The sequence below is a fragment of the Bubalus bubalis genome, chromosome 5 (genome assembly GCF_019923935.1).
Source record: "Bubalus bubalis isolate 160015118507 breed Murrah chromosome 5, NDDB_SH_1, whole genome shotgun sequence".
NCBI lineage: Eukaryota > Metazoa > Chordata > Mammalia > Artiodactyla > Bovidae > Bubalus > Bubalus bubalis.
In genome coordinates, this window is record NC_059161.1 from 41183486 (window position 1) to 41200676 (window position 17191).

At 37.4% G+C, this 17191-nt stretch overlaps 1 protein-coding gene across 13 annotated transcripts in view; it reads right to left on the reverse strand.

Annotated features, from left to right (window-relative positions):
• The window catches only part of DNM3 (dynamin 3), a 646455-nt gene that overhangs the window by 37084 nt on the left and 592180 nt on the right, over positions 1 to 17191 (reverse strand). For all 13 annotated transcript variants that reach the window (XM_025285930.3, XM_025285935.3, XM_025285936.3 and 10 more), the window contains one exon: positions 2675 to 2839. In XM_025285930.3, the coding sequence (XP_025141715.1) occupies positions 2675 to 2839 (165 nt within the window). The remainder of the gene's footprint in view (positions 1 to 2674; positions 2840 to 17191) is intronic.

Here is a 17191-nt window from a genome sequence, read left to right on the forward strand (position 1 = left end):
AATAATATCCAAAGGAAAGCAATCATCCTAGATGTATAAAACTATTTTCTGGTAGATATAAAATATTATATTCAAACAAAGATAGCCATAATGTCATAAGAATCCAGCATTACATAATGTTTTTACTTTCTCCACATTCCTATCAATCTCTACCTCAAGGTTTGACCTTGGAGATCAAGTCTTAATTGAAGTCTTCTTTCTCATGACTCTTATGTGAGGTCTCCTTGAGGACAATTAGCAGAACTTCACTTCAATGGATAATACCTTTAGGTAGGGGTTTTGCCATCTCATAAAGCAAGTGAGTGGTGAGGGGTAAGAGCAATTATCCTCATGTTTCTTTGTGTGTGTGTGTGTTTCTTGAGAAGGTGATAGTAGGATAGATCTGCAATCAGTTTTTTCCCCCCCTTTTGACTAATTTATGTCAAGCCACTCCTCACAGCTATAGACAGGAAGTGCTATTTCCTGTGCTGATGATTTAATATAGTGCAGAGCAGAGCAGCGTTTGAACTGATGGCAGCACTAATGACTCTCGGTAAAACAGTGAAAAGATAAATGATTCTTAATCAGGAAAATGTTTAAATAGGCAAGTGCCTGGATTCCACAGCAAAACAACCTGAACTCATTTAAGTGAAGTTAAGAGGGTAATTTGAAAAATACACAGACTATTTGTTTAGTACTTTATATTTTTCAAAATGGCATAGAGTCACATTTATTATGTTCTCTGACAATTCTGGGGGGCAGCTCAGGGTTCCTAGTGTAGTTTTAGAAGTGACTGACTTCAGTCTAGAGGGGCCAAATGATTTGCTTCAGGTCACACAGCAGGCCATTGACTAAGCTTAAGTATATAATTTATAGTTTCCAATACATTTCCAATACATTGCTTAATTACCTGCTGCTGATACTTCAAAGCATTCTGCTTACCTTGTTTGAATAAATGAAATGTGTATGAAAATAAAGTGAGTTAGAAACAAGATTGCTCATGTGACTGGGGTCTTCAAGTCAAGGAGCTCATACATCATGAACAACAAACTGTCAAACTTAGAATTTTGAAAGGAATCTTAATATATGGATAATGGTTATTTCAGTTCTTTAGTAGGCAGCCATATTAGTTTCTTACAACTATACTTTTCATTGTATTGATACTTCCATATATACTATCTTGGGGAACAAATAACTAATCCAGATACCTTTTTATGATTCATATTTTATATATGGAGGAAATAGAAAGACACAAAGGATTGTCTTAGGTTAAATCTAGACAGTGTATTAAAAAGCAGAGATATCACTTTCCAACAAAGGTCTGTATAGTCAAAGCTACTGTTTTTCCAGTAGTCATGTACTGATGTGAGAGCTGGACCATAAAAAGGGTGAGTGCTGAAGAACTGATGTTTTCGAACCGTGGTGCTGGAGAAGACTCTTGAGAGTTCCTTGGATAGCAAGATCAAACCAGTCAATCCTAAAGGATATCAACCCTGAATATTCACTGGAAGGACTGATGCTGAAACTGAAGCTCCAATACTTTGGCCACCTGATACGAACAGCCGAGTCATTGAAAAAGACTCTGATGATGGGAAAGATTGAGGGCAGAAAGAGAAGGGGGCAACAGGGGTTGAGAGAGTTGGATGGTATCATCGATTCAACAGACATAAGTAAGCAACCTCAGGGAGAGAGTGAAGGACAGGGAAGCCTGGTGTGCTGTAGTCCATGGGGTCACAAAGAGCAGGACATGACTGAGTGACTGAACAACAACAACAGAGTTTGTAACAGAACCAAGTATAGAATCCAGGTTTCTCCTGAATTCTAGGGTGGGGCTCTTTTGTACTTTACCATCTAATTTTTGTTACAAGCAAATGCTAATAATATATTATTGATTTAAATAAAAATGTGTCCTTAGAAGATAATAAGGAATAAAATTGGTGTTGCACTTTTCAAGAATCAGAAAAGCCTGCTATAAAACACCTCATTATAGCCTATCTTATCTAAAAGATAAGTTCTCAAATAAATTGCGGTATTATTTATAGTTTAGCAAAGTAGCGACTAAAAGAACCAAACCAGACCATGTAATTTAAGTATCATTTCCTGACTGCTGTAAAAATAACCATGAAAAGGGAAAGATTCTATGAAATATAGATCAATTACTTTGAGATCCTTGGTTCTATCATCTTACCTTAGAAAAGAAAAAGAAACTCATTTCATATCCATGGGGATAGGGCAAAAAGCCCTTTGCTAGGTTAAAATAGTATTCTATAATTTTTAGAAGGTGAGAAGAACCGTATTACCATATTCTGTATGAATATGTAGAAAAGAATAGATATCTTTTGCCTTTAATTTCAAAGTCTAGAAGCCAGGGTATCTCGTTTTATTCCTGGCTTTGCAACTAATTTATTACTTGACTATAGTATTTTTTCTCTGCTTTATCATGAGCAAATTCACACCCTTCTAGAGGAGACAGCCAATAGGAAATACCACTTTACTGTAGCTAGAAGTTTTCTGTTTTCTTTCCTAAGTTCCCTTCCACTCAGTCAATTACCACTTGTAATGGAAAATGATAAGCCTGGGTAACAGGTGTTTTGACCATCCAGAAAATATCACAAAGAAGCTGAAGAGAGTGTGAGCAATTTCCACGCTAGTATGGGATTAGAAGTTAAAAATGAGACAGCTGATAAACACTTACATTATTGATCATAAGGTGCATTATTGTTTTGGGGATTAGGTCTCGGATACATTTGTTGATAATAGACATATAGGAATCTACAAGGTTGCGAATGGTCTCCACTTGTCTCTCCAACTGTGGGTCCATAGAAAAATTTTCTGCTTGGCCATTCTCATCATTTTCAGTCTAACAGAAAGGAAAGAAAAACAAGGATTATTTCACATTGATTCAGAAGAAAAAAAATACCAGACATTATCATATGATTGACTTCTGTTTACTGAATTTGATGGTAACATCTTTATCTTATCAAACAGCCATTTACTCTGAAAAGAGATCAGAACCATGCAGTTATTATTCTACCTTTAGCCGGCCACAATCAAGGAAAAGCAAAATACTGGGATTCTGAATGAATGTTTAGACAGACAATCAGATAAACAGTGCACCTAACAACGTACCTCTAGAGAACAATGTAATCTTAAGCCATTTGCAAGTTGGCCAAAGAACTGAATCCAAATATCTGATGCAGATGTAAACCTCTGGGAGGGGTCTCCAGGGATTCTATAGATTAGAAATAACCTTGGTGGTGTTCTGGAACTCCTAGGTCTGCTCTGGAATGGATCAGCACTTGGATCAGTCCAGATTTAAAACTAAATCTCCTAGGCCTGGCCTGGATCCAAAATAAGAGATACAGGGAATAATGCATTTTTCCATGCACTTGCTGGAATTTGTTCTATAAATTCATGCTTCTGTCATCACTACTAAAGGCTGGCTCCACTGTGAAAAACTTAGAGTTTTAACTTCCAACTTGTTATTCTTTGAATAAAACAGAATACATCCAAACACAAAGCATTTATTTGTGCAACATGAGAGAAGCATCTGTTTTCTATACTCTGCAACTTGAGTTAATTAATTTTGGCTTATCCACCAGAGGCTGGGCTGGGCATCTTCATCATTAAGGGCTGACCTGTTGGCTTGGCATTGAAATAAATTTAGAATAAATGGTCTCCATTTCAAGTCAGGTTGAACCATCTAAGCCCCAGAACATGATACAAATACTGTTAGTGGTCTGGCTGCTTTCTAGCATTTGGAAAGATTTAATTACTAATGCAAAAAAAGAGGGGGATATAATTTATTGCTTCCAATGTGGACATGAAGTAATTTTCTTTGGAAATGTACCTACTTTGATCTGCCAGGTTTTTAATCATCCAATCAGTTCTTGTCAAAGCACTGTGCTGAATTGCTTAAATGGATCTATAAATAAGTGTTAACTTTGGATCAATACGTATGTGTGAAAGGCATATTTGTAGGCCACAAGATCAACAATAACAAAGATAGAAATTAGTTCTAAACATTTATATAGGCTTCTGTTGCTTTTCTAACACCTTACAAATATTAAAATAATATGTGCTAACTCTAAAACACAACAGTTACTTTCCAAACCTAAGAGTCGAGTCACATACTTCATGATGACAACTGGAGGACATCTCTGAGGCATCTTACTGCTGCTGCAGCAAGAGAGGGGATTAGATGTCTCAATAATGACAGTTGTTTCCCTATCCCTATACCATTTCTTTTTAAATGGTCTTTGGTCACTGAAAGAAGTAAATCAGGTAGTTCCTTACTTTTATCATTAATTTGTAATATAAGCACAATAGGATTTGGGATAAATAGGTAACTAGGGTGATAAAGTGGTAAAGTGATAGAGGGAAGATCAGCAAAGGCAGTGAAAAAAACTTCCCAGGGCATTAAAAACTACTGAAGATTGTGTGCCACACTAAGCTTAAATTCTAAGAATCAGTGGTAACTGCAATGTTGTCTTAAGGGCATCGTATTTGAAAGTAAAAATTTAGGTTTAAACTCAGGCTTTATTAGGTACGGTTGTGTGGCCACACCTCGCTTATTTAATGTAACTGAAACTCAGTTTCCCCATCTTTAAAATGGGGATAAATGAGATAATGCATATGAAGTAACCTAGCCAAGGGCCTTGTGGGTTCTCAATAATGTTAGTTTCTTTCTTTCCTTTCTGAATATTCATGGAATGAGTTAGAGAGCTGCTTGGTTCTCAACACACATTATGAAAATTTAAGCTGAAAAATTTGAGCACAAGACATTTTCAATTCAAATAATATAAAAATAGCAAACACTATTTTTAAATCTCCATGTTTTCTACAAGCTAGTCTCTTTCCCTGGAATCCCCTCCTTCCATCTGTGAAGACCTTTTATCTTTTAAAAGTCAGCTTCACCATCACCTCTTCTAGACAAACTCCCAGTGGCCCTAGGACCCACCGTCACTCCCTGCACAGTACTTCATCTGTGTCTTGTACTACCATCTATGATTTATATCCAGCCTAGTTATGCTTCTCCCACTATTAGACTCCAGGGTCTTGTTTAATTCTCCCTTCTCATCAGCTAGCACAAAGCTTGATGCACCAGAGAAAGAGAAGGAGGAGGAGTTGACACTAAAAAGGCTTTGCCTAAATCAAGGAGGCTGCCTCAGTACATTTCAGGATCTCTAAGAGTGCCTATTTGTTACAAAATTGGAGATGAGAGAAATCCCAAGTTGATGAATTAGGATCCACTACTACTTAATCATAGTGAAAGTGAAAGTAGTAGTTGCTGCGTCCCCTCTGACTCTTTGCGACCCCACGGACTGTAGCCCACCAGGCTCCTCCGCCCATGGGATTCTCTAGGCAAGAATCCTGGATTAGGTTGTCATTCCTTTCTCCAGGGGATCTTCCTGACCCAGGGATCAAACCCAGGTCTCCTGCACTGCAGACAGATTCTTTGCCATCTGAGTCACCAGGGCAGCCCTGATTATAGTGAGGATGATAAAATGACGATGAAATCGTGTATGTATCAAGTGAAAATACATGACCTGCAGCTTTGTGAGGAAAACATCTTTTACGTGAAGCAATATATATCTCCATAATAGATAAAACGCATTTTAGTTCGTCTCTCTGACCTGAAACATATTGGGATTTTGCTGTCGTATTTAACAAAAGGGGATGATGGCATTTTAGCATCAACATACTTTCTCTGCCAGGAACATGTTTGAGCACTTTCTGTGTTCTAGGTACTGTGCTAAACACTTTACATAGACGATCCACACCACAACCTTAGGAGGTGGGTACCTCTGTTATCATCAACCTAAGAGCATGCTGAGGCTCTGAGAGCTGAATTGTTCAACAAATATAAGGTGAATATAATGTGAGGGGCTACGATGGTAGCTCAGCTGATAAAGAATCTGCCTGCAATGCAGGAGACCCCAGTTCGATTCCTGGGTCAGGAAGATCCCCTGGAGAAGGGATAGGCTACCCACCCCAGTATTCTTGGGCTTCCCTGGTGGCTCAGTCGGTAAAGAATCCACCTGCAATGTGGGAGACCTGGGTTTGATCCTTGGATACAATGTGAAGCCAATTTCTATTTTTTTTTAGGTATAAAAAAAATAAGAACTATTATGAAAAGGGGAAAAACTCATAATTTGTCAAATCAGTTTCACAGATAAAATAATAAATGTAAAAAGAGTTTCTAGGAAAAGATGACATTTAAATACTTATATTTGTAAAAATAAAGAATATGATTGAGCCAAAAGAGAAAACTGGAATAAACAGTATTTATTAAAAGAACCTCTAGGAAAATGAAACACCAGGAAAATTATACCACCATTTCTATTTTCATATAGAAACACTAAATTTTCCCACTTTACCCTATACTTAACTTCTAGCCTTGCTTTAATTTCTGCATATCAAAATATGCAAAAGACATTGACTTTCACTTTTTGAAACCAGATGAAAGTAATAAGCAAAAAATTGGAGTGAATAGAGAACACTGAACAGTTCAATTCTCAACATTAAAAAAAAGAAGAAACATTTCAGAATAACCAGTAAAATAATTAGAAATTCTCTTTAGGTTTTGGAAATCCTAGTCGATGTGTAGTTACATGCAAATCTTAACTACTCTGATAAGACCATGGGCATGATGGGGAGTCACAGAATTCAAGTTATGATTTTAGAAAGAAAGGAGTAATTGTCCCTTCTAATATGTCTAAGATGAATGGGGGAAATGTACATATGTAGAATTTTTTCTTTTAACCGAGTAACTGCAGAGAGCAAATGCTCCCTTAAGCAAATTCTCTATGATTCTCTTTTCTGTATGAATACTGTGTATGACTGTGTATTTTTTCTTTGTTTAAATTATAGGATTGCGATAGGATTCTTTGCAGTCTAAGCACTGAAGTGACAGCTGTTTATCATTATCCTCATCAAGGGAATGTAAAATAAAAATAGTAATTTGTCTCTGATCTTTGAGGCAAAAAAAGAATGGTCTGCAAACATTTAACCTTTTATGTGCAGGTTCATTGATGCTGTTTACAAAATATGAATAATATTGTGAAAACCAGCTTTCCTTTTGAAAAATAACAATGGACAGGCCTTCCTATTGTAATTTTTTTTCTAAATAGCTTTTGAGAAATCTAATGCAATGTAAATAATCAAAAATAACAACTTAGACTTGCTTGTAAAAATTAATATTATTTACACAGTATTCAAGAAATAGGCTGCTTTATAAAATTTTAATTTAAACGCTTTTTCCTAAAGACTTGAATGGAGAAGGGAATGGCAATCCACTCCAGTATTCTTGCCTGGAGAATTCCATAGACAGAGAAACCTGGCGGGCTACAGTTCATGGGGTCGCAAAGAGTCAGATACGGCTGAGCTACTAACACACAAAGACCTGAAACTTCAACAGGTCAAAGAATGAAGGAGCCAGATCAGAAATAATTCTTGCCATACCTCAAAGCATCCACTACAGAAAAACTCTGGGCTTGACCAAGATGTATATTTTTCATGTTTTGTCTTTGTCTCCTTCCTTTCCTTAAAGCTCTTACTTAGGTCATAAGCTTCTTTGAGGATCCTGAAACCATCTGAATAAGGCTGGTGACTGCACTCTTTGGGGGCTTCCCAGGTGGCGCTAATGGTAAAGAACTCACCTGCCAATGCAGGAGACATAGAGATGTGGGTTCAGTCCCTGGGTTGGACAGATCCCCTGGAGGAGGGCATAGCAACCCACTCCAGTATTCTTGCCTGGAGAATCTCCATGACAGAGGAGCCTGATGGGCTACAATCCATAGAGCCTCAAAGAGTTGGACATGAGTGAAGCGACTTAGCACACATGCACAGAACTGCACTCTTTAAAAGTGAAATAACAGAAATACAAAGTGTCCCGTCAGGAATATACACATAAACATACTACAGAGCTCAAGGGGGCTTTGCTGTGTCTCTTCTCACCAGTGGAGAACTTGGGGAGATAACCTCCAGATTTACACAATTGATTTTTTTCACATAACCAGCATCTTATTATTGTTATACAGTTCTCCACTACTGTAAACAAAGGGTGTGTGTGTGTTAGTTGCTCAGTCGTGTCTGACTCTTTGTGACCCCATGGACTGTAGCTCACCAGGCTCCTCTGTCCATGGGATTCTCCAGGCAAGAATACTGGAGTGGGTTGCCATTTCCTTTTCAAACAAAGGGTAAAAAATATAATTTAACTTTTCTTAGTGAAGCAGGTCATCATTATGAAAATATGTTGCCATGGTAATGCTGCTTTGAATCTTCCAGCTCCACCTTATGGAGATTGTCTCAGTAAAAACCTTTCCCCACTCCCATTCACTTCTAATTTGCAGAGGCCAGAAAGGGAGGCAACCAAACTTATAAAAAAAGACTGTGGGAGAAACATGCTTCAGGAAGTCTTTGAGGATAGTCGAGGCTATGGTCTGTTATTTTGGGACAGGTATTTCACTATAAAGTCAATACAAATGTTTACGTAGTGCCTAATGTGGTCTGTGAGAGACATAAATGAAGCCTAAAACCACACACCTTGCTTGTAGCAGGGTAACACAGTGTCAGATGAATTAGTGAGTCAAAGGTGAGCTCAAGCACGGTGGGCTTCTGGGGAGTCTTTACTGATAGCAGCATTCGAGATGGACCTTCAGAGTTGGGTAAGATTTCAAAGACAGGCTGAGAGAACATGCTCATTACCTTCCCCTAGTACTTAGCACAGGGCCCTACATTTAACAGGAGCTTCTTAATATTGTGGAATAAATGACGGAAAAAACTAACCAACCCAGGCCATTTCCTGAGGGATTGGATTTCTGTTTCTGAAGGAACCTGAGCGACTGAGCTCCAGATAACTGGGGTATTGTTATACAGCATGATCTCTTAGATTCCTACAAATGAGTTCAGCCTCTTATTTGCCTGGAAAGGGTAAACAGCTATCTGCATTGAGAATTGTATTTCAATTGATATAAAGATTTTAACAGCCTGAAGATGTCTACAGATGTGAGCGGTATTTGTAGTCAGAACACTGGGAAGCAAAGGGGCATTTATTTGCACCTCCAATCTGTAAGAAATAGCCCTATTACAGGAGAAAACACTGAGCCTCACCTTATCCAGGGTATACAGGGGATAACCACTATGTTAGCAGGCAGGACCCAACTTTTTCTGATTCTGTTATTTTCCTTCCTTGACTCTTCTCCTTTACCTACTGTTAATTTTTTAGTCTCTCTATAGCTTTGTATCTCTTCATCTTATATAACGTCATGATAAACATTATAAAACTATGTAAGATTAATATGAAATTAAACAGACTGAGAAAACCTTTAGGGTTTTAAAGATAATTATTTGATTAACAACAACAACAAACCTATCTTAATTCTGATGCAGCTATATATCTTTTTTTTTTTAACTCTCATTTAGCCCAACAGCTGCCTAACAGTATATTTCTGTCCAGTGCCCTGTATGTCTGAAAGTGAAAGTGAAAGTCACTCAGTCCTGTCTGACTCATGGGGTCATGGACTGTATAGTCCATGGAATTCTCCAGGCCAGAATACTGGAGTGGGTAGCCTTTCCCTTCTCCAGGGGATCTTCCCAACCCAGGGATCAAACCCAGGTCTCCCGTATTGCAGGTATCAGGATTCTTTACCAGCTGAGCCACCAGGGAAGCCCAAGAATACTGAAGTGAGTGCAAGTGAAAGTCGCTCCGTCATGTCTGACTCTTTTGCGACCCCATGGACTATACAGTCCATGAAACTCTCCAGGCCAGAACACTGGAGTGGGTAGCCATTCCCTTGTCCAGGGGATCTTCCCAACCCAGGGATCAAACCTAGGTCTCCCACATTGCAGGCAGATTCTTTACTAGCTGAGCTACCAGGGAAGCCCATGAGGATTCTTAAAGAAATCTAAAAATTTACAAGCTCTGTGTTGAGGTACTCCTAGAAGTTATAATAATTCCAATCTAGGTTTTAATCTAAAGGCCTGTATTACTTTATATAGCAGATAAGTTTATTAATATGAAAAATACAGATATATAAAATATATTACATATATAAATACATCAAATATTACTAAACAGTATTACTAAGAATTCTTTCTACAATTGGTAATATTTAGTTTTGGAAAATTTCAATCTTTATATACCGAGTTTACTTGCCATGAATAGCAACCTTTCATCCAAACAATAAACAGTCTAAACAGAACAATTTAAAAGGTTTCTTCAAAGATAACCATTCTCCTCACCATCATTTTTGGTTTTAGATAATATTAGTAATTTCAAAAGGGACAAAGTTATTTTTCAATATTAACTATTAGGATTAACTAACAATATTAACTGTTTAAAATTTAACTTTGTCATAAATAAAACCCTTTTACTAAAAGAATTGAAATGACAATCAACTGATACAAATTTCCTTTTTGATTAAAAAGTAATTACATATTTTTGGAAGAGCAGAACAAGAACTAGAATATTTCTAAAGAGAAAAACCACCAGAACACAGGAACAGATAAAATAAAAGGTAAACATAAAAACAATCTGTGAGGATTAATTTTGACATCTTGGCTGGACCACGGACTAGAATACTGATATTTGATACAAACATTCTGAATATTTCTGTGAAAGTGTTTTTGGATGAGATTAACATCTAAATTGGTGGACTTTCAGTAAAGGAGATTGTCCTCTGCGATATGGGTGGACCTTATCTAATCAGTTGAAGGCTTGAATAGGACAAAAAGACTGGCCTCCCTCAGCAGAGAATTCTCCAGCAGACTCTCTTTAGACTTCATCTGCAACACTGGCTCTTGTTTCTTCTACAACAGACTGCCTTCAGACTCCAATTGGATCACTGACTCTTCTGGGTCTCCAGCCTGCCAATCCACCCTGTAGATTTTAGACTTGCCAGCCTTGTTAATCATGTGAGCCAATGCCTTATTAAAAATCTCAGAGATAGACAGATACCGATATATATAGAGAGACATATCGATATGTATAAAATATGCACATCCTATTGGTTCTGTTTTTCTGGAGAATGCTAATACACAGTCTCACTATAGATTATAAAACAGTATGTGATTCAGTGTTACATTGCTTAGTGAAGTTAGTAGGTGCTGTAGGAATTCAGAGAAGCAGAAGATCAAGGAGGCTGTGATGGGAAATTACAATGGTCCCACTCTAATGATTTAACTGTACTTCATAGCATTCTCTAAGTGAGAGGGAAATGAGTTAAAAAATAATCCATCTTCATCCTCTCTATTCTATCACAAGGTCGTGCCATTCCTCCCCTGTTGATAGACCAAATATGAATGTGGGAAGTCTCCTCTCCCCCACTCTCAGTTCTGGTGGTTAGATGGGACTGCATGGATCAGGCCAAGTACCCCAACACCAATCTACCTATCTGGCCTGGCCTCTGTGATGACAGACGGCAATGTGACCAAGAAAAGCCAATCACTGCACATCTGTCAGAACTGTTAGAAGGAGAAGCTCCCTCTCAGTTAGGATGAGAGCTTCTTAAGATGTAAGCCTGACGGCTAGCCTGCGTCAGAGTGAAGAGGGCTCAAACCTGCCAGCGAATGAAGTCAACACGGAGAACTGTATAGATGAAACATGGAGACAGGCATCTATTTAAAGACATTATTGGAATGTCTGGATCTGGCTCTGACAGCTCTATCTACCTCTGGACTGTACAGTCATACCAGGCAGTAAACGGTTTTGTTAGTTTTAAAAAGTTAAGTACACTTGAATTTAATTTGTTACCTATGTCCTAAAGAATCCAAGTGAAGAAAACATCCAGAGATAGTCATGATGTCCTCTCAGCCTAAAGTCTTTTTCTTCCACCTCCACATACTCATCCTTCAAGGTTTAGTGCAAATGCAACACATCTTTGAATGCTGCCTCTAAAACACAACACCCTCTGAACATTCAGTTTAGACGTTTGATCCTTTGTCTTGTATCTTAGTTAGGTATGTAAATGTTGACTTCCCTAACCAAAATGAAAGTTTCTTGAAGGTAAGGATCATAATAGTTGATGGCAAATATGCAGTTAATCTCAACAAAAAGGTAAATGTTATAGGGCTAAAATGATGCTAAGAAAATTCTTAGAGGACACCATTACTACACTGATGCATTCTTATTACATTAGTACACATACTAGTTAGTGGGCTATATTTTTTCTTTTTTTCTTCAACCAAATTGGTAGACTAACTTCTACCATATAAAAATGTTTCTACGTTGAAAGTTATGATGAGAAAAAAATCTCACTAAATGACAATAAAATGTCAGGGAGTATTCAAGCTGCTTTACATATACTAACCCATTTAATCCTACAGCAACCTTATGAAGTAGATATCATTATTTATTATGGTTACTATTTGAATTTTACAGTTGAAGAGTCTGAAAAGCAAACTCGTTTAAAGTCACTTAGTTAATAAGTGGTAGGGTGGGAATTCGATACAGGTATTCCGATTACAGGATGTACCCTCTTAACTGTTACATACTATTAGCTCTTCTCCATTCTTGACTAGGGTGGGGTTGATGTTCACCCCACCAGCAAAAGTGATCTGAAAACACCTTGAAATAAAACATATGCTTCCAAATGCTGCTAGGATAGTCCAGTGAGAAATGCCTTGTGGACATAAAACAATTCTTCATGATGTTGATCATGATGAAGGCTCTTCTTTGATTCAGAGTGATGCTTTTGCTGCTGCTAATTTTCTAAGATCACTATCATCACAAATGTTTCATACTCAAGTAACCAAACGTTATGTTCACAAGAAAAATCCTAGTGGTATCGTTTATAAGAAAATACCTGAAGACTAGGAACAAAAATGACCATTTCACAAGAGTAATTTATGCTTTTGGAATTCTATTATTCTCATCTAAAAATGCATAACTGCAGGGAAATTTCAAATTATTACTTCTATCATACAATTTGTTTAACAGATACTCTCATTAGAATCAGGGTATTAAGGGGTTATAAGGTCTATGCAATGAACACTGGGTCTCACACAGATTAGATGATGGACAAAAATATGAAAGAAAAATAATAACTATTATAAAACAGAATTTGTTTGTTGTTCAGTCCTTCAAAAATGTTTACGTGGATGACTACTGATGCATTATAGTAAAGTTAATTAAGTCCTAGGGAGATCAGGGGTGATAAAATTCACGTATTATGAAAACAGCATGGGAGGTCATAAGAGACAAACTATATAATAAAATAACAGCATGGTACACAGTGGCTTTAAGTTAGTTCTCTCTTATCTTAAAAGTTCAGTGTAAATAGAGTACTTGCTTTACATGCAAAAATATGTAAAAATAAACATAAAAGAATGCAATGGGTTAGAAACACACAATGGTAAAATTCTTTAGGTAGAATCATTATGTCTTTCAAGAGTATTGGGGAAAAAAATGAAGCCTTTAAAGAAGCAGCTATAGTCAAGAGTTTTACATTTCTTCAAGGTCCACTGAACACTATAGCTGATAAAGTTGTCAATGGGATTCTACTGCAGAATTCTCAAAGGTCTCAAGATAACTTTTTCAGCCACAGCACCCCACTCCAGTACTCTTGCCTGGAAAATCCCATGGATGGAGGAGCCTGGTAGGCTGCAGTCCATGGGGTCACTAAGAGTCGTACACAACTGAGCAACTTCACTTTCACTTTTCACTTTCATGCATTGGAGAGGGAAATGGCAACCCACTCCAGTGTTCTTGCCTGGAGAATCCCAGGGACGGGGGAGCCTGGTGGGCTGCCGTCTATGGGGTTACCCAGAGTCGGACACAACTGAAGTGACTTAGCATTAGTATACAGATGGTTTAGTGAATACACCTTGCCAACATCCTAGGGTCCCCAACAGCCTTACCAGATGATCCAGATAAAATATCTAAAAGATGTTTTAGGAAATTTAGATTATTTTCTGTTAATATGATTACCCACACCAATATTCTGACCTGGAGAATTCCATGGACTGTATAGTCCATGGGGTTGCAAAGAGCTGGACATGACTGAGTGACTTTCACTTTCATTTTTCATGTACCATCTCACTGCTCTTGCTCATTAACAATATCTCAGTTAAACTAAGTACTAAAAGTGAAATTAAATTGAAACTGAGAAATTTATTCAGAATTAAGATTTATTCTTACTCCTCCAATAGGTGATGCATACAGTGTCTTAACAGTCCAAAGAAATAAAATATGTCATCCTATAGAGATAAAATGCAAGCCACATTTCTGTAGCCACATTAAAAGACACTATGACCAAGTGGGCTTTATCCCAGGGATGCAAGGATTCTTCAATATCTGCAAATCAATCAATGTAATACAACACATTAGCAAATTGAAAAATAAAAACCATATGATTATCTCAATAGATGCAGAGAAAGCCTTTGACAAAATTCAACATCCATTTATGATAAAAACTCTCCAGAAAGCAGGAATAGAAGGAACATACCTCAACATAATAAAAGCTATATATGACAAACCCACAGCAAACATTATCCTCAATGGTGAAAAATTGAAAGCATTTCCTCTAAAGTCAGGAACAAGACAAGGGTGCCCACTTTCACCATTACTATTCAACATAGTTTTGGAAGTTTTGGCCACAGCAATCAGAGCAGAAAAAGAAATAAAAGGAATCCAAATTGGAAAAGAAGAAGTAAAACACTCACTGTTTGCAGATGACATGATCCTCTACACAGAAAACCCTAAAGACTCCACCAGAAAATTACTAGAACTAATCAATGATTATAGTAAAGTTGCAGGATATAAAATCAACACACAGAAATCCCTTGCATTCCTATACACTAATAATGAGAAAACAGAAAGAGAAATTAAGGAAACAATTCCATTCACCATTGCAATGGAAAGAATAAAATACTTAGGAATATATCTACCTAAAGAAACTAAAGACCTATATATAGAAAACTATAAAACACTGGTGAAAGAAATCAAAGAGGACACTAATAGATGGAGAAATATACCATGTTCATGGATCGGAAGAATCAATATAGTGAAAATGAGTATACTACGCAAAGCAATCTACAGATTCAATGCAATCCCTATCAAGCTACCAACGATATTCTTCACAGAGCTAGAACAAATAATTTCACAATTTGTATGGAAATACAAAAAACTTCGAATAGCCAAAGCGATCTTGAGAAAGAAGAATGGAACTGGAGGAATCGACCTGTCTGACTTCAGGCTCTACTACAAAGCCACAGTCATCAAGACAGTATGGTACTGGCATAAAGACAGAAATACAGATCAATGGAACAAAATAGAAAGCCCAGAGATAAATCCACGCACATATGGACACCTAATCTTTGACAAAGGAGGCAAGAATATACAATGGATTAAAGACAATCCCTTTAACAAGTGGTGCTGGGAAATCTGGTCAACCACTTGTAAAAGAATGAAACTAGAGCACTTTCTAACACCATACACAAAAATAAACTCAAAATGGATTAAAGATCTAAATGTAAGACCAGAAAGTATAAAACTCCTAGAGGAGAACATAGGCAAAACACTCTCCGACATACATCACAGCAGGATCCTCTATGACCCACCTCCCAGAATATTGGAAATAAAAGCAAAAATAAACAAATGGGACCTAATTAAACTTAAAAGCTTCTGCACAACAAAGGAAACTATAAGCAAGGTGAAAAGATAGCCTTCAGAATGGGAGAAAATAATAGCAAATGAAGCAACTGACAAACAACTAATCTCAAAAATATACAAGCAACTCCTACAGCTCAACTCCAGAAAAATAAATGACCCAATCAAAAAATGGGCCAAAGAACTAAATAGACATTTCTCCAAAGAAGACATACAGATGGCTAACAAACACATGAAAAGATGCTCCACATCACTCATTATCAGAGAAATACAAATCAAAACCACAATGAGGTACCATTTCACGCCAGTCCGAATGGCTGCGATCCAAAAGTCTACAAGCAATAAATGCTAGAGAGGGTGTGGAGAAAAGGGAACCCTCTTACACTGTTGGTGGGAATGTAAACTAGTACAGCCACTATGGAGAACAGTGTGGAGATTCCTTAAAAAACTGGAAATAGAACTGCCTTATGATCCAGCAATCCCACTGCTGGGCATACACACTGAGGAAACCAGAAGGGAAAGAGACACGTGTACCCCAATGTTCATCGCAGCACTGTTTATAATAGCCAGGACATGGAAGCAACCTAGATGTCCATCAGCAGATGAATGGATAAGAAAGCTGTGGTACATATACACAATGGAGTATTACTCAGCCATTCAAAAGAATACATTTGAATCAGTTCTAATGAGGTGGATGAAACTGGAGCCTATTATACAGAGTGAAGTAAGCCAGAAAGAAAAACACCAATACAGTATACTAACGCATATATATGGAATTTAGAAAGATGGTAACAATAACCCTGTATACGAGACAGCAAAAGAGACACTGATGTATAGAACAGTCTTTTGGACTCTGTGGGAGAGGGAGAGGGTGGGATGATTTGGGAGAATGGCATTGAAATACATATAATATCATATATGAAACGAGTCGCCAGTCTAGGTTTGATGCATGAAACTGGATGCTTGGGGCTGGTGCAATGGGATGACCCAGAGGGATGGTATGGGGAGGGAGGAGGGAGGAGGGTTCAGGATGGGGAACACATGTATACCTGTGGCGGATTCATTTCGATATTTGGCAAAACCAATACAATATTGTAAAGTTTAAAAATAAAATTAAATAAAAAAAAAATAGAACTTCTATATGGCCAAAAAAAAAAAAAAAAAGACACTAAAGCAAAACAAGTGAAGTGCATTTGAATAATGCTTTAATGAACTATATCCAAAATATTATCATTTTGACATATATTTATGGGCTAAGTTGTATCTGCCCCAAATTCCTTGTCAAAGTCCTAACTCTCAATACTGTATTCAGAATGCGACTGCATTTGGAGAAAGCATCTTTAAAAAGACACTTAGGTTAACATGAGACTTCCTAGGGCATGCCTTAAACTGATGTGACTGGTGTTCCTCTAAGGAGAGAAAATGAGGACATGGGCACACACAGAAGGAAGACCAGGTGATAACAGAGAGAAGATGGCTATCTATCTACAAGCCAGCAAGAAAGGCCTCAGATGGAACCAAGCCTGCTGACACACTGACCTCAGATTTCTATCTTCCAGAATTGTGAGAAAATAAATGTTTGTTGTTTAAGTCACCTGGTAT